Raw genomic sequence first — 23328 nt, forward strand, 5'->3', positions numbered from 1 at the left:
GCTCCCTGCTGCAGTCAGACTTGTACTGAGGGAGCAGTGGGCAGGGTAAGGGCTGTATAGTCAGGCCGGTGAGAATGTGTCTGCGTAAAAGGGGCGGAGCTCGGGCTGTGTCACAGGCTCTGTGTGTATGTGTGTGTGTGGTGAAAAACCAGTGGGACTCACACCTTCTGTGAGTTGCCCCTGTCTGTTAAATCAATCCCAACAACAAAGACGGGGGTTCGGGGAGAAGTGTGCCATTTCACACCTTCCAGCAGCCAAATGGAGCTCATTGTTGGGTCATTGCTGCAATGAGTGGTCACTAAACACACTGGATGGTGTGTGTCAATCAAAGGGGAGAGATGCGAGCTTTCAGTGGCATGCCCAGACATGAAAATGCAGACACTAAAGTAGCTTATTTATTATTAGCCCACATGCTTTAAGCAAATCTATGCCATTCTGACACTTAGGTATCTGAGAAGTGTTACAATTGGCTTTCTTGTTGTTTTTGATGTACTAATTTAAAAGGAAAAAACCTATAGTTGTTAAAAATAGACGAAACATAACTTCAGTAATTAAAATGAGAAGGTAAATGTTTCAGGGATATTATTTTAACTCGCGTAATATTTTTCTTTAACCTTTCGTCACTTTAAGTCCACTCATCTGTCAGTAGGTCAGGAGAGGAGGATTGTTCAAACAGGACGTTTGTGTATTCAAAGGCTCTAATTTTCATAAGGTAAGAGGTGTATGCAAACAGGCCTTGTTTGCATGTCAGGAGTATGTTCATAAAAAAATGATCAGGCAGCTTAGAAGTGAGAAAATGCCAGAAACTACTTTTGTATGTAAAATCAGCATATCGTGCTGTATATTTACATTTTCCTCTAAGGGATGTACATCATAATGGTTTCATAAATAAAGTTTCATTTCCCTTTTGAACCGTTTAGGATTTACTGAATATTTTCGGTTTCAAGATGTTACTTTTATGACTCACTGCAGAAAACATGTAATTTTCCAGGGTCACTTTCCTTACATAGACGATGATGTGGTTTGATCAATCAGACTGAGGAGTCAAACACTCATGATCATCTCGTGTTTGCTCGGAAATTAGGTCATTGTCTGTGGCGAGCTGCTGCACTGTAGTCTTACACAGAAACGTGCACAGCTCGCTGTCAGGTAATGGCAACCTGTTGAGCCGGATTATTCAGGATGCACCTGAGGCTGCAACAGTCATCAGCTTGTTCAAACCAACTGTGGAGTCGTTGTCACCTTGAAGCTGCTCTGATGCTCTATTGTTGTCCTGTTTGACGGGCCGGGGCTCATTACAAGTAATTTAATCAATGAAGAAAACTGATTGAACTGCATGTGATGTAAGTGAATATAAAACATCGTGGCTGACAAGATCTACACGTGACCAAGTCTTTTATCTCATCAAAATTAGGAAGGATAAAGTAGATCCACTGAGTTATTGTCTGCCACTCACATGATTGGCACTGATTGGGGTTTGGTCTTTAAAACACGTTAGATCAAAGGCATGGCCTCCAAAACACATGCTGACATTTAAAATCCATCCTATTTTAACGCAGCTTGTCTTATAAGGGCAAAATGTCTCTATTTTCATGATCCTCCCTTGATTGGCTGTGGCCTGAGGTCCTTTAAAGCCATACTAACTAATGTCAAAAACAGTCCAAAGTGGTTACCAAAACACGTGGTTTAAACAGTTCGCTTATCAGCTAATAACGTATAATATCACTGATATTCACCTTTTCTATTCGACTTTGGATGGCAGCTAAGTCATTTAACCTCAACAACAGCAACGATATAACTTTCAACCTTAGAATATATCCAGCATGATAGAATAGTAATAGAGAGTTAGTATTTGGGGATAACTTTTATTTTGGTTGAATGTTTCTTCTTCTCTCAGAGTATAGGTACAAAAATTCTGTTGTAGCATTTAAAAATGAGCACATTTCAATGTTTTTAATCGTTAATATGTTAGATAGAAAGTTAACCATCCCCATCTATATTGTTTTGCTGCAGAGGCTCATGGGTATTGTAGTATTCAGACCTGCATGCCGCTCCAAAAATGAAGGCCAATTTCGTCAGAAACAAAGTAGGAAAAAAAGCACCTTTCTTACCTGTTGAGGATGATCGTGGGAAATCAGGGAGATGAACTTGATGAAACACGCAGCCAGCATGGTGACTCACCTCTCTGATGCATTTTGCCTTTAATTTAAGGAAGACAGCCAAGTGGAAAATAAAATCAGGGATTTTTCACTCTGATGTCAGTCCAGTTTCAGTTTCAGGTACAGTCGTCATTCAGTCTTTACCAAGATTGCTATTGTGCCAGGTAGGTCGCAACTCTTTCCCAATAATTTATCCATTCATTACACAATCAAGTTTCAGTACATCAGGTACAAAACCTAAACAAGGTTTATACACCCTCCCCCTTAAATGATATAGTATTCGGGAACGTACTACCATAAACTCTAAGACCTTTTTATATATTTTTTTTACCTATGCTAGGGAAATATTTCACCAACCCATAAATGTACAATGACACTTCAGCTGTGTCTCAATTCAGGGGCTGCAGCCCTCCAAGGACACGGTGCGGTGGACGCCTGCATAGACCGCTAAGGCCGAACTGAAATGAGACAATCTGGTCTACGGATGATTTCCTGTTTGCGGCACCAGCTGCTCCCGCCCTTACCCTTGTGTCACCAAACGCCGCTCCTGACGCTTAGCCACAGGTAGCTAGCGGGCTAACTATCTAGCATAACTAATGTCAAGTAACCTAACATATTATTTTATAGATAATTTGTTTCAGGGGCCCTTTCATTTTTTAAACGTGTAACGCTAGCTATTCGCCTGAGTTGAAACCAAAAACTTTTACATTTAAAAGTTTTTTCGGCCTTCATATACAGCCTTCAGAGATGCCGCCTGTGAATTGGGACACAGCTTACAGTTATCATAATAACATAATGAACTTCATACCTGTTTGCTTTTAAATTTACTTAATGTTTACTCTTTGCTTGTTAACATAATTACTCTATCAGGTTGATTTTATAACTATTTGCTTGACCTGCTTAATGTTAGCATATTACCACAACTGTTTACTTGTTGTTCACATAATTATTTGCATATTTAAAATAACAGCTTGTTAAACAGAGCATGTTAACATCCTGACAGTGTTGGAGCTTGACAAACTGATAGTGCGTCTCAGGTTATGTTCATGTGAACTGTGTTTACTTTGGAAGTGACATTTTTTCCAAGAGCTCCATGGTGACAGGTAGTGACTTACACTGATAATAGTTTAATCATCTGCTACATATTTTAGATGGTAATAATTAAAATGAATTATATTATTTATCATGTAGAATTAAACCTAAACAACTTAATAATTAAGTACTAGTTTCTGAATATGACAGGTACAGCTATACAGTATGTGAATGCACTTTTACTTGTGTATCAACATCGTTCTTGCAATGTAAACAATTTGAACAGCAGACTGTATATTTGAATTCCCTTGGTGAAAATACATCATCATTCAGTTTGAAGACAGCTAATGTCTACTTTGTCACCATTCTTACTATTACCACTGTTGTTGCACTATAGAAAAGCACATTTTTCTTTTCATTTTTCAACCATCCACCATTTTGGTTCTGGTATGTAATGAGTGTTAAAGTCTCATTGGGTCAGTTGCTTCTCAATATTCTTGTTATTTTCTAAACCAACTATCCGACAAGCAAACCTTCAATATACTGCGTTTGGCTAAGTATGCGAGAGAGAAAGAAGACACTACTTTTCCATCACTTTTTGTGTGTTAACCAAGTGTCACATCATCAATGGTTTTGAGTTATTATCACGTATTGCCCTTCTCTATGATAAGGGTCTGTTCAGAAGAGCTTCAAACACTTCACTTGGGTGTGGTTGGGCCATGTAAAAGGAACTGTAGAAATGAACTTGTTCCAAGTTTCCTTTACAGGACTCTTTTGTCACCATAGACTTTTTTTCTAAATAGCCACAAATGTGCCTGTTGAAGGATAGCTAATTTTGTGGCCAAGTTAACAACACTGTATTGGGTCCAACATTTCTCAATGGCAAGGGAAATACCAGGTGCTTTGCCAAAAGCAACAGAATGATCTCTAAAGACAAACAGACCATTCATATTTCCCACTCCATGTCAGAGTGCTGCTTCCCAGCAACAGCTCACATACTGTAGTTTCCTATTGAAAATATTGGCTTTATTTCTTGGTTTATGACAGTTTTACAGTCTGTTCCCCCTAAATGTCTCTCAAAGCCCCTGTCTAAATCAGACCTTATGCAGTTGTTAGACGAATAAGGTAAATAACACTAAAATGGAGTTTTCCTCAAAGTTTAAACCAGCTGACTCGGTTCACTAGACGTGTTGCATGTGTTCAGAAAAAGAAAACTAAAGTACAACTTCATGTCATTCCCTCAGTGTGTGGTGGGCTGAACTTTGGCTCTCCCCGAGAAGTCACTCGCTTGTGTTTATCCAGACTCAGCGGGTGAGAGCAGCGGTGCTAAAGTCACACCTCAGGCCACAAAAACGGAGTCTGGATATGAGGCCCCCAACATACGGTGTCCGACAGAGAACCCGACGTGCCAAAGTTCTCACACAGGACGACCATAAAGGAATCTTAATTGGACCCCGGCCCTCCTTTGAAGGCAAGATCAGTCAAAGTCAGATTGACTCTATTTCTAAATTCAGTAGATCCTTGTTTTTGGCATTTACTTCAAGTGTTAGAGTAAACTTCTGAAATGACCAAACTCTTTTTATTTCAGTATGAGAAATACTGAAATAAAACCAAAACCAAACACAGTATGGAAGTTTTCGGTTGCACATCTATGGAAAACCATAGTGAAGAAAGTTGGAAATACTCCTAATAATAGGGTGTGTTGTGACGGCATGTTGGACTAGGTGCATGATTTCCTTGGAACTCATTTGACGTCTTAACTAATAAAAACCACAGAGAGAAACTGCTGAGGTATCGTTCTATAACGCCTTGGGCACAATCAAATCCACATCAAAATCAAACATCTACTTCAGGAATTGAACTAACCTTTTCCTTTATATAAAGGACTATATGAGATCTAACACTATTCAAACGCCACATAATTTGACTGAACAAATAGGAATACATAAAACCAGAATGATACAATAAATAAAACAAAAATGTCCAAATCACACTAACTTTTTATTGTATGCTGGGAACTGTTTGGGGAATGTCAAAGGTGTTGATTCAAATCAGGTCTCATTTTTGTACCAACTTTCTAGTTTTGCTATGTGTGGCTCTAAACCCAGAATCCTCAAACCTCAATAAAACTGACACACACTGCTAATTGTGTAGCTGCCTTTTGAATTGTGATCTGCAGTGGCTCATCCCACTTGTGCTGTAGAGTGTTTCTCTTATTTTGTAACAGTCATGTCATGTCATGTTCACCTCTCGTTCTTGTGTTTGCCTGATCATTAAAGCCTTTTACATTTCCTCTTCTCGGAACACACTGATGATCAACAAAGTTATAAATAGTTTTGATGGGTTTGACAGATTTTCCATGTCTGGTCTTATCTTAAGTGGCTGGTCAAAAATTATATAACCTCTCACAGTAGGTGTAGTGGTACAGTTGACACTTCCGAGAGGGTGACTGCATCTCTTCATGGCCTGATAAGGGCTGTGCAGAGGCTGACACCATGGGAAACAGGAGAGGCTCCAGGGGTAGGAATGCTGGAAAGACAGGGAGAAGGAAGTGACCGCACACTGGATCAGCTGTAGCCGCTCTCCAGAGTGAGCACATTGATCCAGACAGGTTGTAAACTCATTAACATCTTTATAGCTGCGGCGGTGATTCAACACTACAGTGAACAGACCCATGCGATCAAAGCAGTTTACACACACCTTGAAATGATTACAGACATACTTATATACACCTTAAAGTGATACTCCAAATACGCCGTTTTCCAGTTTCAATAACTCACCCCTTGTAAGGTTGACAGGTAAATATAGTCTACCCAAGATTCTTCCAACAAACCTCCTCCAGAGCTCCTAAACTCTGCCGGAGGCTTTAGATAAAAAGAAAAAAAAGCACTTTAAAAAAGCAAATTACCTTAAAGAAGCTTTAAGGAACCTTCATTTAGTTTATTGTGGCAGCCATCCACTTTATCTCTTTGCTGATCTAGTCCTGTTTATGCATGTTTGTTTCTGTCTAACATAAACAGATCCCTCTGCCTCCTAACTGGCTGACGCACTACGTACTGTGAAACTTTCCCTTGAAAAACGTAACAAAAGGCTCTCTGTCATCGTTTTGTAAGAAATCGACTCAGTCACAGCCATGACGGGCATTAAGAATAACCATATAGGAATAGTCTTCTTGCTTTTTAGTTCATATTGAGGCATCAGTATCAACCTGAGACTGCCTTAAAACTAGTTACAAATTCATCACAGTAGGTTTAACTTGCTAGTATACGTATATTCATACTATATTACTCTGTGATGTTGTTACAACTGACAGAAAAGGCAAGATGTTAAAGTGTAGTTTGACATTTTAGTAAATTGTTATTGGTTATATTGCTGAGTTGGATGAGAAGATAACCCTCTTCTCTTATCTTACCATTGAGTAAAGGTTACAGCCAAATACAAGTTAGCTCAAAGTAACTGTGAGTAATCTTCTTTGCGGATCCTGTCCTGTACATGCTTAAGGAGTACACTCAGACGAATAACGTCCCATCCTGCATCCTTTTAACTGTCTAACGTACTACTCACTGTAGATGTTTGCCATTGAAAATGTGAACAAAGGCTCTTTCAGGCCGCATACTGTAAATCAATATGTAAGGCAGTGTCCTGGTGGCAGCTGTGGCAGGCATTAAAACAACGTGGTAGAAATAGTCAATCTTCTTAAATATGGTCTGGTTTGGTTTTGCAGGTCTTATAGACACTTAAGTATGAAATGGATACTGATCCTTAGTGATTAAATATTCATCAATGTACATTTAACTAAGTATTACCTTGCAAGCTTTGGAGGTGGCTGGTTGTTACCCTCAGAAACTCTGGCTAGCCGACTGTTCATTTCTAGTGTTTTTGCTAATGCTACTGCTAAACTAAATGGCTGGTTGTTGTAGCTTCACATCATACAGAAATGAGAGTGAAGTCAATCTGTACATCTAACCCTCTGCAACCATGATACATGCTTTTTAATGCAGTCTAATGCCACAGTTCTAGCAGAGGCCCAAACACTCTTGCATCAATGTTGTTTCCCATTTTTCCTCAAAATACGCTGTTAAATCATTCCTATGGGCAAGAATTGTAAACTTTTCCGCCCATTGAGAGCTGTAGTTGTTTTGCTTTGTGTATATTTGGCCTGTATGTGTTTTGGTAGAGCGGGAGTTCATAGGTTTGAGTGTGAGCAGCGGCAGCCACAGGTGTGAATGCCATGAGACTGAGGTCAAGGAGGGTAAAGTGAGAGTGTTCAGCTGTCTGCTCGGATCACTATGAAAGAAGAGCATGTTAGGAAGGTACCAAGCAACAGTGTATAGTAAGCCTAGCAACATAACACTGTTAGCAACACAACTTGAAGTCTGTGTGTTTGTCTTTTTTTGCTAGGAATTTAGCTGCTTCTGTTAACCACATTGACATATAGTGAACACAGTGCGATGCCTCTGCAGATGAAGGGAAAGTAACTGCTAATTTTAAGTTACTGGTTATGTTTTAGATTTTTGTTCCACCCTGTTTGTGCATGTGTTCAAACTTGCCAGGACAGTTATCACATCTGAAAACATCTTTATTTTTTATTTTTTTTACAGTGTATTGCTCCATTTCGCAACAGTGCAAAATCCAATATTTTAAAGTTTCTCATAAATAAACATAGGACAAAAATAATCACGACATCGAAGACAAACAAAAAAGAAAGCTACAGTCACTTTGAAATTGCACAAATGGATTTAAGATAGCAATCTTTCTATTTACAGTTCAATCAGCAGAATGGAGGCCAAAGCTTCATGTGGTTGTGTTCCTCTCTCTTGAAGTCTTAAAAGATAAACAGCATCTCCATAAGACCATTACAGCCCCTATTCTACTGGGTCCACTCTAAGAAATGATAAATAAGGTACTTTTAGACAAACAGAATTGGATCAACAAAATCCTTTTAAAAAAAGGAAAAAAAAGGTAACTTCTCAGAAGTTTGGAATGATGTCACTGCGCTACACATGAACTGAACTGAACCCTGATATTAACAGAGTCAGAAAGACCCAAAGTGATCTCTTCTTTTAGATAATGCAAGTTCAGTGGTGACATTCCTAAATCACCCGCCACATTTTCTATAGCTCGTATATTTGAGGTGAATTATACAGTAGTTTAACTTTGTTGCAATAGAGTTGGATCCGTTTCAACAATGAGGTAATATAACAGACACCACACTTGATAGCGTGTGGAGGGGAATATGACAGCACCAAGTGTCGACAGCATTACTCATTAGTGTCAAGTGTTGGAATACAGTACGTAAACTAGTACTCGCTGCCTTACGGTCAGTATAAAGTGTCATTTACAGAGTTATTTCATATACTGGTCAATAGGTTTGCAAGAGACCTGCGTCTTTTGCAAATATGTAGCAGACTTTAGGTTCAGTCTCACGTGAGATCATGACTGTGGCAGTGAAGAAATGTTAAGAAATGCAAATTAAATGCTGCATATCAAAATGCAACAATCAGTCCTCTTAACTAGGAGAAACTCCCAGCGCGCACACAAACTGAACAACCATGTCTCTCACACTTCGACATTCTCTTTGTCATTTCCATTGACAATATACACATCACACACTTAAATAAATATATTAAAAAAACACTCTTAAATAGGCATAGGTCTGTTCTCTTTCCTTCTCTAAGCATCTTTAAAACAGAATATATTAGAATTAATACATTTTCATAAATACATATAGTATAACATATTAATTCTGTTTTTATATAAAAAAAGAAAGATTCAAACTCATTTACATTTCTGAGGGCCTAACTTCTCTATGTCGGTGTCCATGCTCTCCTGCACTGTGGGAAGGGTTTATAACATTGCCTGTAACTGCCACCTAGTGTGGCATAGCAGCACTACAACATTTTATCCTCCTGTTGGGAGTCAATGCCAAGATGTAAACATGCATGATATAACCAGTCAAAAGCGACATTCCAAAACAAAATCATTCAGTTTCTTTTTTTGTACATTATTGCAAAAAAACCCAAAAACATGACATCAAAAGAAAAACTCTTGCAGAGGACGACAACATTTACAATACACATGACAGGATTAAGTGTCCACCACGTTTCACGATGAGTGTGTCAAACACTGCAGTGGTTAAAAAAACTGTGGGGCTCGAGGAGGATCAGTCAGTGTTAAAACATCTTTATCTGGGAGTGGGAGCTGGTATCTGCATGGGGGAGCTGTACAGTGACGTTTCAGGCATCCTGGCCATACGCAGTACTGTCCAGAATTAATGGAAAACTTAATGAAGAGCAGCCATTTGGGTGTGAAAATGTATAAAAATATTGGTAGATCATTGATAAATTATTTGGCGTCTACTTAATATTCATAAAAACTAATGGTTTTGTGTGTAACATCTTCGTCTTCGTCTTTTGAGATTAAAGGGAACTGCACATTCAGATATTCTTTTCGTAGATTTTTTAATTAAAGTTCGTAACATAAATCATGGTCGGCCAGTCTTCGCCAAGATTGCCACAAATTCTCCAGAATACCGTATGATAACCAAGCCAGGAGCCTTCTACACACCTTCCCTCTTTCTTTTCTCCTCCCTCCATCCATTTACCTGTCCACTCCCGTCATCCTCCTCCTTCCCCGTCTCAAACCGAGCAGTTACGTCTCTTCCCAGAGCCAGTCTGGGCTGTAGCAGCAGAGGCTGAGGTCAGCCAAGCCGTGACCCCGTGTCAAAGGCTGGTTGAGGAAACCGAGAGGGTGGGCGAGGAGGGCGGTGGGAAGTTGAGCAGCTCCAGCACAGCCACGCCCACGCTGCTGCGCCGTGTGAACATGCAGGAGGCAGCGACCCATTTGTTGCTGCGCGGATTGTACTTCTCGATGGAGTTGAGACTGGAGCTGCCATCGTTACCTCCCACGGCGTATAACCAGCCATCCATAGCTACAAGGTCATGGGTGCTCCTGGAAGGAGAAAAAACAAGTTCAGTATCTAATTTCTATTTGTTTTGTTCAGCCATATTTTATAACGGCACAATAGGATAAATGTTTGTAGCATTTATTTTAAAGCCCCTGTGAGGAGTTTTTCACTGGTTATGAAACAGACTGAAATAAATTCTGATTACTCTATATGACCTACAAAAGCAAATCAGACCATAAGCTAGAAGATTGATTATTTCTATATGGTTATATTTAATGCCTGAAATCGCTGGCAAGGGACAGGTGTCAGGCGAAGCGATTAACTGCACGCTGCCTTTGTTTACATTTACCAGGGCAAACATTTAAAGTGAGTGTGTATGACTGTTTAAGAAAGCAGGATGAGATTTGTTGTCAAAAACCACCACTTAAGCATGTACAGCATAAAATCAGCAAAGAGATAAGAGGTACGACTTTGTCCACAGGGGGCGCCAAAATCAACAGAAACCCAAAGTTCCTCACAGGGGCTTAAAAGCAAGTTCGATCCAAAATTTTCTTTTTAATCTAACTCTAGATTAGTAGAATTAGTAGCCGTGGTAGTTTATTTCAGTCTGTGCTAACAAATTTCCCTCCAAACATTCACATAGAAATAACAATCAAATTACAAATTTAATTATAAGGAAAGCAAAAGAATACCGACCACAAAGTGTATTGTAGTTGTAGCTCATTATAGCTACCCTTTTTTACATGACATACACTTCTGGGCAATCCTTTCACTAATGGGTTTAAGCTACACAAGAACAAAATAGTTCAAAGTATATATTACAAAATATCCTAATGAAATGCAAGGACATATGGACAAGGACATATGTTGTTGTTGTAACAAGAACATATGTTGTTGTTGCTGCTCTCTTTGCCTGTCTCTATCCTGCATCTCCTTCTATCCCATTTTCGGCCCATCCATTTCTGCCTGTTAAAAGGTAAGTTTTTCCTTGCCAATGTGCCCAATATTGCTTAGTGATACTCATGGTGATTCATGTTGGGCCTCTCTTTAAATAACATAAAGAGTCGGTCTAGACTTGCTCTTTTTGTAAAGTGTCTCGAGATAACTCTGGTTATGATTTGGCGCTATACAAATAAAATTTGATTTGATTTGATTTGAATGCAATAATGGCTTTACCAGCTTATTTTAGAACATATTAATGTATAAAGTGGAAAACGCATAACTAATGCCGTGTCGCTATCCCAAAAGCCCATTTGACAGATATACATCTAAGATCATACTCTCTAATTTTAAACATTTCTAAATACAGGAAATAATTGTGTGCTTTGTACATTATTGGTGCAGTTTTAAGATCAACTAGATCACAGAATTTTAGAGCATGTAAATTAATAAATAGAGCCTTGGTTGGTTTTTAACAATCAGATCTAATCCAATACTAGCTCTCTTCTGTAGCATGGAACTCTGATCAGTATTTGTTCTGTGTCTGTTTCATGTCATACAATTTCATTTCCATACTGTATACCACTTTGTAATGTACAGAACAAAACAGCCAATATAGTTGCAATGGTTTTGTTTTTACATTATCTACGTGTGGTTTCTAACATTATTTCGTCCAATCATAATTTTTTCGTACACTTAATTTCAACATGATTCATCGTAAATTTAAATAGAAAATGAAAAATGTTTTTTAATCTAAATTCAATGATGTGTTAATATCCAACCATTTCTTTTATACTTTCCATTCACTTTCCTCTGTGTTCAGTGGGAAATAAAATACATCACATTTAATACAGTATAAACAGCTAAGGACCTAGCAGTGACCCTTGTGGAACCCCACTGGTAACCTTCAAACTTTACTACAAAACGCCACTAGAAGCCATCAACAGTGGATGCAGAGTGTGCTCTGCATTACATTTATAAATGTAAGCCCACTGCATGAACACTAAGATGCATATAGCAGATTGTGGGATGTAAGTGGCTGACTGAGGAGAAAATAATGATGGGAAAAAATACTGAAATATCACTTTTAATCACAGCAACTTATAATGAACACAACCTTTAGTTCCTCCTGTGTCGCACAGGGCGAGGGAACCTGGAAGTGCCAATAATACTTAAGTTAATTATTAATCATAGCAGAGGACCAGTGGAAAAGTAAATGGTCTCTTGGCAGAGACGCTCAAACAGAGACAACTGATCTTTCCCTGACATCAAACAGGATTGAGTCCAATAAATGTTTGAATAATTAATGCGCCCGAGACAAGTAATCTACAACATTATCACATCTTTATATGTGTTGGATTGTTTAGAAGAGTGATAGAGGAGATTAGATCAATACTCAACATGTGATGTTTTAGTTCTGTGTAAATGGACACTCTCAGCGACTGGATAAGAAAAGCACTCAAAGACAAACAGCTGAGTAGCACATGGGTTATTAATGGGGCTGCACAGTCAACTGTTGTCAGGTTCCCCTGCTCCTACACTATACTGACTCACACAAAACAAACTGTGTGTGTCTGCGTGCGTGTGTGCGTTTGTCTAGGGGCCTGGGGAACAAGTGAATCTACTGGTTTGTCCTCAAACCAAGACTGCTACATCAATATGTCTCCCTCCCTGATGCCGACCTTGTATCAATACAATGCTGTTAGTGTTTTATCTTGTAAGACATAAGAAAGAGCCGACTGTTTTGTAAAATAGGTCACTTCATGTTTATGCCGTAAGAAGGTTTAGGCCGTAAGAAGGCATCCAAATGCCCCAAATCTCTTGCCTAAAAGAGTAAAGATTTTCCACTGAGCAAAATAATCGTTGCAGGGGTGCCAGTTTGACAAGCTCCTTACACACAGCACTACAGTTGTGTTCTTTAGCTTTTATATTCTACATAAGTTAAGGAAAAACTGGAATTCGTTCTGTGGATGCCGCAGTGTTTCTCAAATACACACCAGTTGAGCTGCAGGAGGTCTCACATGTAAAGCTTGAACAAACTTAAAAGGGGTAAAGGTTGACAGACTTTACCAAAGGCTGAGACTGCAAATGAGGCTAATGCATTTTAGCATTTTGTAACAGTAACTTGAATCTGTGTGCTTTGGACAGTAGAATAGGTGTGTCTCATTTAATTAGATTCCCTGCAGCCATCCCAGGTCCTTTGTCATATGTCATCTTATCTTCCTTCTCCTCTTCCTCTTCCTTCTCCACTCTCTCTGTCACCCTCTCAACTGTGCTGTATTGGATCTACCATGTCAACATTTATCTCTGCAGAGCTATGCAGTATTGTTCTCACATTTAACATTAATTGACACTAACAAATTTTAAATTCAGTTGATAGAGCTGACTTCACTTCTTTGTCAAACTTTTGACAGTTTCAGAAGACACACTTTTTTTTCATTGAACTTGACCACTCTGTTTGTACTAACCTGCGTATGTTCATGGGGGCCACTCCCTCCCAGGTGTTGGTCTTGGGGTTGAAACGCTCCACAGAGTTCAGGCAGCTGGTGCCGTCATTGCCTCCAGCGACGTACAGCATGCCGTCCAGCACGGCCACCCCAGCACTGCTGCGCCGACTCAGCATGTTGGCGATGGCTGTCCACGTGTTGCTCTGTTTAATAAACCGAGAAACAGAGAATATATCACATGTTCATAGATTTGTCCGCAGTGTGTGATTTAGTTTATCCTGGCAGCAGACACGTTTCTTTGATGATGAATTTATCAGCACACAGTTTACCTGCGGGTCATATTTCTCAACCGTTGCGAGATGTGAGGAGCTGTCATAGCCTCCTACTGCATACAAGCTGCCATCTGGGTGGGAAAAGGGAGTAAACACTCAGAATGTAAATATTAGCTGTCCAATACCCAGCTGACAACTCCCTCTTGGTTTCAGACACTGAAATGTGGACTGTGAAAATGAAAACATACTGCAGAACAGCATGTTCATATTAATATGTTTATGGCAAGTTCCTACCTAGAGTTGCTACTCGCACATATCTCCTTCGGGTGCTCATAGCAGCGATCGAGGTCCATGTACTGGTCAGAGGGTCGTAACGCTCTGCACTGAAAGGGAAGAAATATGCTTACTTTTATGTAATATAATGATACTTAAGCCTGCCCTATTTAGATTAACTTTTACTAAGGCCCAGTCTACAAAACAATAACAAATAGCTGCAATGTGCAATTGTGTACCTATTGAGGCAGGAAGCTCCATCATAACCTCCAGCAGCGTACAGCAGGCCATGCAGGACTGCTACACCCAAACAGCTCCGCCGTGTTCCCATGGAAACCTCAGGTTGCCACGAGTTAGTGATGGGGTCGTAGGACTCAACTGTTGCGAGGTCAGAGGTGCCATCGTACCTGAGGGCATGAATTGGAAACTGATTTAGGATGATTGAGGTGGCTGTATGGTACCTTGAATTATCTCTGAATAGAAATGCAACCAATAGCAACTGAAAAAGGTTAAGTATAAAAGGCGTAAGGTGTTTTGCTTTAAGGATGAGGATAGAAAGCCCTCCAAGAATGTCCCAAATGCACATGGCTGAAGCCAGGAGCTTTTGCGTAAGTATTACTAAGGCTTATTTTACATTTAAATCATGAACCTGCCAAAGCTTCCACACTAAGTCAGGTTTGGTTCACATCATGCTGAAATGTTTCAGAAAGAGATTAAATGGTGGCTTAAGTTCAAAGGTCAACACTGTATCACTCACCCTCCAACGGCATAAAGTCTGTTCCCAATGGCCGCCACGCCCACTCGTGCCCGCCGAGTGGACATGGACGCCACCATGTGCCAGCGATCTGTCCTGGTGTCGTACGCCTCGCAGTCTCCATGGATGGCAAACAGACTGCCGCCACCTTCAAACAAACACAAACGCAATATGGTGAAAAGATGCTTTGAGGGCAAGCAGTAATTTCATTTAGAAATGTAACATTTTGATTAGTGATAAACAAGTACAATAGAATATTTTATGATCTCTAAATAAAGCTAATTATTAGTGGCATTCATTGTTCATTTCATTTAGCTTTAACGGTCAAACGAGTTCACACAAATATTTTTCTTCACAGCAATAAACCCATTTTAATCATTAAACCTATTATGTGACAGTACTATAAAAGTCCCAGACAATGTCTGGTCTCATATAATTAAATCAGTTATTTTTATCCACCAGCTGTAAAAATGCTAACGCTTGCACAATAATTACATCAGAAGCTACAGTTAATTAATGTGTGGCCTAAATATAGCTCAGTGTACCCTACTGGGTACCTTCAGGGGCACACTGACCGACGGCGAAGAGCACAGGGCTGGCGCCTTCACAGCGTCGCGGGCGTGTCCGGCTGTTGCTGAGAACTCCCCTCTGCTCGGGCATCAGGTGGTACTTGAGAGCCTCGATAAGCAGGTCCTTGCACTCAGAGTGGTGACGCACCAGCAGCTCTGTGTCCACGTTACTCATCAGGAAGTCTCGTCTCAGCAGCGGCAGCCGCACGCACTTCATCAGCTAACAAGGGCAGAGGGATGGTGGGTGTTAAGTTAGGGTAAGGAGGGGAATGAACGATGAAAGATGTTTTCCCTGAGGATAGTCGGAGTATATATTTTGCACTGAAAATCCTGAGACTTGTCTTACCCAAGGTACATGCTGCCTGCGTCCATCTATATCATGTTTCACCCAGCTCAACACTGCCCGGTACACTTCCTCTTCAGATGGCACGTTGAGATTATCACTGGAGATCAAATCCAGGACCTGGATTCAAAAGACAAGCAGAGAGATTTTATGTCATTATTAACAAGATCAACTTAATCAAATGCACAGTACCTATAATTCAACTTCAGAAAAACATTTGCAGAATCATTTGCTTTTGGGGGGAAAAAAATGTGACAGAAAAAGGTCACTGAGATCAAATGACAACACACAGGAAGTAGGTTGCATTGGCCACAGACAGTGTTATTTCCAGCACGTTGTGCCTGACGTTGTCTGCTAAACTGCTGCTTCTCTTCCTTCCTCCTCTATTCTCTTGCATTTGATCTGCTGTAATCTGTCCAGACTCATTTTTTTAAAGGGATGGCAGCGCTCTGTTTTGTCTTGGTTGTTTCAACATGACATCCTTCATAAATAGAACCAATCAGTTCAAGATGAGGTGAAACAGAATCCTGTCATGCAGCATATGAACTTATTCACAGAAATGCTTGTGTGTTATATTTTGATCTGCATGTGTGTAGTCGTGCTGGGATATACTTAAGTTACCAATACGTGTGCCTGTGTGTGTGTGTCTGTGGCACAATGAGTGCTGCAGTCTGAGTGGCTGGCTGGCACTGTTCCCAGATCAACCCAAAGCTGGCAGGGCTGGGTGGGGCCGGAGCAGCCAGCTGCTGCTGCTGCTGCTGCTGCTGCTGTCTTGCCTGGCCAGATCAGGGCAACAGTTAGCAGCCTCCCAGGAACAGCCTTCACTAATCCCGTCACACAGAGAAATACTGCTGCTGCTGCTGCTGCAGTCTCCCTCGCCTCTGTGTGTACACACTGCATCACATTAACTTAAGCACACATTTGTGTGTGTGTGGAGATGTAAAAGAAAATTGTTTATCACGAGTGTATTAACTGTCCTTGTACTGTGGCGGCAGGAGTGGGGGATGTATGAATAAGAGGGGGTTTGTACATCAGGATGCATAATATGTCTTTTTACGCAACACTAATTAGGGTGCATTCATCCTTTGTTGTCTTTATAATTTCATGCATGTGATGCTAAGTCAGTGAAGCAACACCAAAGCCGACTAGTCACAACCCTGCCATGCCTTGCCACTTCCTTCACAGAACATGCAGAGAAATATGGGGCATATTTCACAGCTCTCTGAGCTCAGAGTCCTTTAGAGCAGCCAGTACATAAATCCAGATCTGGTGCAGGTTTATGACAGACATAGGACAGCTGTAGACAGAACTGGGTGTTGAGCCAAAGGAACAAGAGAGACACGAGAATAGAAACCAAGAAAAGGAAATGGTCTGTTTTCTTATCTGCCTTTATGCAGCTTAACTTTCTCTGTTTTAATGGACTGTGCCCACACACTCCTATTGCAGATTCAGTCTCAGGGCTTTGAAGGCTACACAGAGCGAGAGAATGAAGCTTGGCATTTAACTCTCATGAAACACAATCTCTTTAGTGCTGTGGGGATTGTTCCTTAGAGAGAAGATAATGGGAAAGCGATGCTGGCAGCAGTTTGTTACTTCTTTTCACAGACTCTTTAATTCATTGTCACCGTGTAAGGCTCAACATGCCTTTGTGTGAAACAGGCGCCATTTTTATAGAAGACATGATGCAGTTTTCACTATTGAGATACAAACATGACATTTTTCTTCACCTGAGTGAAGGAATGCAGCATCAAGAGGGCTTTTACTTCTTGTTCAGTTTGTGAACCATGCACTTTTGCATTTTGTGTTTATAGGCAATTTTTCAGGACCATTTAGGAACAACGTCTGTTTTACTAATTTAACACGACTCCCTCAACATCAGGCTTGTAAATCCGTTTTGGAGTGACAGCGGGTCCTGATCCCACTTGTTGATCTTTGGAACTGGGATGTCCCTTTTGTTAAAGTTTGAATAATGTACCTACATTGTGTCTTTAACTTTTATTTACAAAGTTTGTCTCTTTGAGAACAACAGCCACTTTGCTCAACGCACATTCACACTTAAAAGCCGCCAGCACAACCACAGCCTGATTTGTGACAAACCAGCAGCCCCACTTGAGCAGTTGCTGCCAGGCACCTTGCTCAACTTCAGTGCAGCAGGTTATCCAGCTGGGCTGGGAATCTAACTAGCAATCTTCTTGCCACAGCAGCTTAGCTAGATGGCTTATACTGAATTAGCAAGCCTGAATTTAACCCCCAAACTTAAAAAAACCCTTATTATTAGCTCAGAGCAGTACAAAAAGCAGTTCTATAAACAGTGCAGCAGCTGTGAAAATGTCACTCGCTTTGCCTAATTACTGCTTCCAAGTCAGAAACTACACTGTTGCCACTGCCGTGCCCGGCTAAAGAATAAGTGATAGTTGGCGTGCCAGAGAAAGCAGTCCATGGCAGCACATTGGGATGATAAAACCACAAGAGACAGTGATTGACGTAGCCAGCTGAGGAAGAAGTGAGTCCTGATGAATGTCAAAACAAAACAGCACAGTTCTGCTCAAAGGAGACTCAGATAGAATAAAACACGAAGTTGTGCTTTTATTAGTGAGGGAAAGGTCATGGCTAATATACAGGTTTTAATTTAAGTGCTTCTTCTTAGTTTCACTGTGCGATCATCTTTGTGGGGTTTTGGCATGTTTCTAAACCCCCCGATGAATAACTAAAGGAGAGCCACTGAAGTATAGTAAGCAGCAACTTGTTTACTCTGAAGCCAATAATCTGTCATGAATTCATAATGAATAATACTATTGTAATAACAATATAATATGATTCCCACCAGTTGTCACAAAGTTCCCAATAGTGACAGACTATAACAACACTCCTAAATCACCACCATTTAATCTGCTTTCTTTAAAAGCACCAGCTGGCAGCATAAACAGCAGGAGAGAGAAAAAGCATCAGCCCCTACCTGTTTCAGTGGCAGCAGCATGAACTCCTCTGTCTTTGACACCTCCACAAAGTGCTGTAGGACATACTTGTGCGCTGACTTGAGCAGGTCGCTGCAGGAGTGCGTGTCAGCGAATCCTCGGATGCCCAGGCAGTTGGAGGGGTCCAGCTGGCTGAGGAGGAACTTACAGCAGGCGTCCCGCACCCCGTTTAGCTGCAGCAGGCTCGCTGCTGGGAGCAACGTCTAAGCAGAGGAGAGATTTCAGGTTGAAATGTGCTGGGAGTCAGTTATCTAATTAAATTTTAAAAATCTAATTTGACCATCTTGTCTGTTGATCTAAAATCTTCTACTCTACCTGCACGTTGCCCTCCCCGACCACAATCTCTGCCGTGTAGGCGTACTGGACCAGCTGCTCCAAAGCCTGAGGGTCGATGTCATGTAGGGTCACATGGGTCTGCCGACTCTCTGACATCTCATCTGCATGACCGCACAGAATGAGAGTGGTTTTATTTTCCAACAATTTATAACCAGTCAAACTCTGGCTGACACATTGCCTCCCTGTTCAGTCAGGCTGACACATGGAATATCCTAATATATACAGCACTCCTGCCAAACCTCAGCATAGGTCATTTGTTGCATCCATTTAATCAGGTGGTCTGTGTGGATATATTTGAAATTCCTGAATCCATGCACTCTTGCCCAACGTGGGTGTGCCTGCTATAATCTGTGTCAGGAGGTTCTACATGAACACTCAAATGTTTTATCTTCTTTTTATAGAAGGAATTACAAACGGTATCTGAAGGGGAGCTGGGATTTAGTTGTTTTGATGATCGTGAAGGATCAGCAGATACTGTAACATGGGCTAATTAGAGACTAGACAAAGGGAAGCCTCACAGCTGAGTCTCAAGGCCAGACATCTGACTGTCTGGAGCACATTGTACCCTAACAAAGGTCCAATGTCAGGAAGAAATCTGGGACTGATAGACTTCATCTGACCACCTGTGCCTCAGACAGGAAGACAGGGAAGGAAGCGATTATGCTGCAAGGACGAAGTTGTGTTTGCTGCACACATGAGTTGTTGTCTCATGAGCAACAGAGCAAAATGATGCGCAGCTTGTAATCAGAGCTTCAAATGTCTGAGGCATCAAACATGCCGGGTTTCATGGGTATCAGGGATAAAAGCACAAAGTGAAGTGAAAACAGGTGGCTAATAGGGAAGAAATTGTGGACTGGACTTACTGGTAAACATAGCGTGGAAGTAGGGACTGCAGGACGCCAGCACCACTTTGTGCGCCTTGATTTCTTTGTTGGATACATGGAGCACAATGTCACACAGCAAACCGCGCTGTCTCATCCTGTTCATGGACACGAACGAGTCGTGGTAGTGGCGCTTTGAGTTGTGCGAGATGCTGTGGCCATCACGGTTGAGCAGCTGCATGCCCCCCTCCATCATGGTGCCGGATGTGGCGGTCGCGGGCTCGTGCCTGGGCCGCACTCTGGGCAACTGAAACATGCAGAAAAACATTTTCATGTCAGTTAATACTAATGTCATTAAGGTATAAGAAGGTCTTATTAGTTCATCTACAAGGAAACAGGTGTTATGACAGGTGTCATGAGCAATCATTGTCATTGTATCTGTTGTTACTATAATAGGATCCATCCCGACAGCTATGACAGGAAGCCTACCAGCATGACAGAAATCTCAGTACAATTACAAAGAGTAGTAGGTTGGCTGGCCTGGTTATTTGACATTCACTGTCAAGACTGTTTAAATCGCATCATGACAATAGAGAAAACTTGAACATTATTCTATACACTAGAATACAATCAAAACTGGCTTTGAATCTGTTTGACTGTCTTGGTTTGTCCTATCACAATGACTCCTGACTAGCAAGTTTAATTGCTCCAGAATTAGCTGTGAACCCCCCCCACATCACCCCAGCTGCAGCCTCGGGTAGACCGGGTGGGAGGAGAGAAGGATGCAGCCTGAGTTAGCCTTTTCCTTTGTACTCTCATCCGCCCTGCTCTCGGATGGAGAACACTCTTCAGAATGTTGCATAACCGTCGTCACGCGGCATCTCAGAAGTTGTTGTCTGAATATTCAGAATGCTCTATGGAGAACTACAGAATGAGAGGAACCAGACTAAATTTAAATCATCACAGGCCTAAAATATGAATCGGGAAGAAAAGATTTTCTCTTGATACTGAATTTGATGCTGTGATACCTGAGACATGAGCAGGAACTGATTTAAAAGTGTAAAGCAGGGTACTGTTAACTCTTCTGATGTAGTTTCAACAAAGATAATGTGTTTAAAATACTCTTTACTTGGTGAATAAATATAATAACTCTAGTATTTCTTACCATGTAGTCTGCTTTGCTGAGCATTGAGTGAGCATCCTACCGTATGATGTGGAAAAAGCCCTTCAGTGATGCAGATTTTTAAATGTTATATTCATTATTCATGCTTAAATTCTTATTCATGAGAGGTTTTGTGACAATAACACAAGCGTGTTGAAACAAATAGGCAGCCACCACAACCTAATCAGGATTTGATCAATATGTCCAAGTAATGCAATCTTTAAGGCTGAAACACAACAACATACTATCAGTTCAGAGAGTTGAGTATCACGTGTGTCTCCAGTCAAATAGACCATACACACCAGTATCAGTATCAGTGGATAGTAATTATTGTCATCTCTTTCGCGGCACTCTTTCAACTAAATACCCTGCACTGTCCCACGCAGGACCACCTCAAATGTCACCACAGCTGCCTAGCGACTAGCTTTGAATCCCATTTTCCAAAACACAATAGACCACAAAAACAAACCGACCAAGTGCCTCTATGAGGGAACCATCTGCTCTCATGCCCAAGAGAATAGCATGCAAATTAAGACATCTGAGCTAAGGAGGTTGAGGCATTGTAAAGAACATAATTGTCACAGTTAAAACTAATGGAGTAAAGCACTTCTCGTGTACATCACAAGCTCGTCTCTTAAAAATCGCCTATCTGGCTAAAAAACCTTTGCTCGCATCCCCACCAGGGCTCCGTGGCTGCTTGACAAACATGCACAATCTTGTTGAATGAACACGTTTCCCTGTGATATGTCCTTTAGACAGAGTGATCTTTCTGCTCATATATGCCCCATTATCTGAAGGAACCCCCACCCCCACTCCATCTATTTTGAATTTCAGCAGAAAGAATGAATGTGTAATTGTCTTTACCGGCGGTTGTGTTGCGGTTATCCTTGCACACGGTGTCTTCCTCGTAGTGATGAGAGAAAAATCCGCAGCTGTCGCAGTTAGATCGGTTTAAAATTGCGACCAGTGTCTCTCTATCTTTCCATATTCAGCTCCTACCATACGAAATATGAAGAAAGCCTCTGTTTTGTGCTGTATGCGGTTGACGTCAATGCAAAAAACCTGCATGAAAGCTGACATCGGTTTGTTAAGGTGGAGCTGAAACAGCCGCAGGTGAAACCATCAACGGCTCCTGCTGTTGATAAATGATGCCACGTAACATAAGAGGCCGAAGTGAAATACACATGGACGTATTTATTACGCACAAATGTCGCACATTTACAATATAGGTTTGTTCATCATTTGACGTGCCACACACACGACCTTAAGAACCCCGTGTCGTCTGGTCGGAGTCCGGAAGTGCGTTTGGTTTTTTTTGGCTTTTCAAAACTTTATTGTAGAAAATTCACATTAACAAACTATAAGGCAAACATTCACTACTTTCAGAAAATTGCTTTCAAGTAGAATAAACAGTCATAAATGAGGTCGTTTTTAAGTAATTCATACATATTTGTCATGAAACTAAAGACAATTTCAAGGCACTCTCTTTAAACTATTAAAATGCCTTTATTATATTGGCATGCCAATATAATAATACTTTATTATACTTTAATGTTACTTTATTAATACTAAATTATAATATACTTTATTATATTGGCATGCTAATATAATAAAGGCATTATTTAATTGTTTAAGGAGAGTGCCTTGGAGTTTGCTTTTGTTTTTTGGCTACATGTTTTCCTATCCAAAGAGTACCTCAAGCTTATTCATTTTGAGTCCAGGAAGAGCTCCTTACCTGTTGGTTTTAGATCTTTGGCATATTTGGATTTCATCAATTTAAGGGATTTAGTATAAAGTTGAATTTTGTAGCATGCGCTCAAGTGCGTTTGTTAAATGTATCAGAGCAAGCGCGAAAGGCGGGGTTTAAGTAAGCGGCGCTGGGATTGGTGGGAACCCGAACCACCTTCGCCTCGGTCAACCCGCACAACAAAATCAAACAGCCAACAAGCCCTAAACCTAAATAACGTATTCTGTTCTTCCTTCAGTGGGAACTATGCTTTTCATGTCATTTTCCTGTTTAAATGAAATGAAATACATGGCCGTTTAAGTCAGTCGTCTGTGTTCGGTGTAACCAGATTAGACAACGTCTCCTTAGGCTTTAAAACCAGTACTCACCACCAGCCGTCGTCGGTGTCGATATGACTGCAATGATTTCTTCCTGTCTGTCAGCTTGCCCAGCTTTGTGGCTAAGAAACGTCACCGACTAAAGACTAATATAGGAAAATTCTTCCTCTCTAGGTTCTCCTCATCCGCCTGTATCTCGCGAATGCGGCTGATCATTAAATTGAATCTCACGTGCAGCATCAAAACACTGCTTGTTCTTGTACGAGCAGCTTTGA

General features: G+C 40.9%; 1 protein-coding gene across 2 annotated transcripts; it reads right to left on the bottom strand.

Moving 5' to 3' along the window:
• Positions 1–7760: 7760 nt before the first annotated feature.
• klhl17 (kelch-like family member 17) lies at positions 7761–23268 on the bottom strand. Of its 2 annotated transcripts, none has more exons than XM_069660028.1 (12): positions 23105–23268; positions 19870–20134; positions 18986–19107; positions 18652–18873; positions 15699–15815; positions 15359–15572; positions 14787–14931; positions 14269–14436; positions 14051–14139; positions 13814–13887; positions 13506–13687; positions 7761–10142 (listed from the first exon to the last, which is right to left on the bottom strand). In XM_069660028.1, exons 2-12 carry the CDS (start codon positions 20081–20083, stop codon positions 9914–9916), a joined length of 1776 nt encoding a protein of 591 aa, XP_069516129.1. In that variant the 5' UTR covers positions 20084–20134; positions 23105–23268; the 3' UTR covers positions 7761–9913. The 2 variants fall into 2 exon arrangements, with proteins under 2 accessions (XP_069516129.1, XP_069516128.1); XM_069660027.1 differs by lacking the exon at positions 23105–23268 and adding an exon at positions 21854–21976.
• Between the last annotated feature and the right edge of the window lie 60 nt (positions 23269–23328).

The sequence above is a fragment of the Semicossyphus pulcher genome, unplaced genomic scaffold (genome assembly GCF_022749685.1).
Source record: "Semicossyphus pulcher isolate SPU_LCO1_2020_fin unplaced genomic scaffold, fSemPul1.0.p SCAF_13, whole genome shotgun sequence".
Taxonomy (NCBI): Eukaryota; Metazoa; Chordata; class Actinopteri; order Labriformes; family Labridae; genus Semicossyphus; species Semicossyphus pulcher.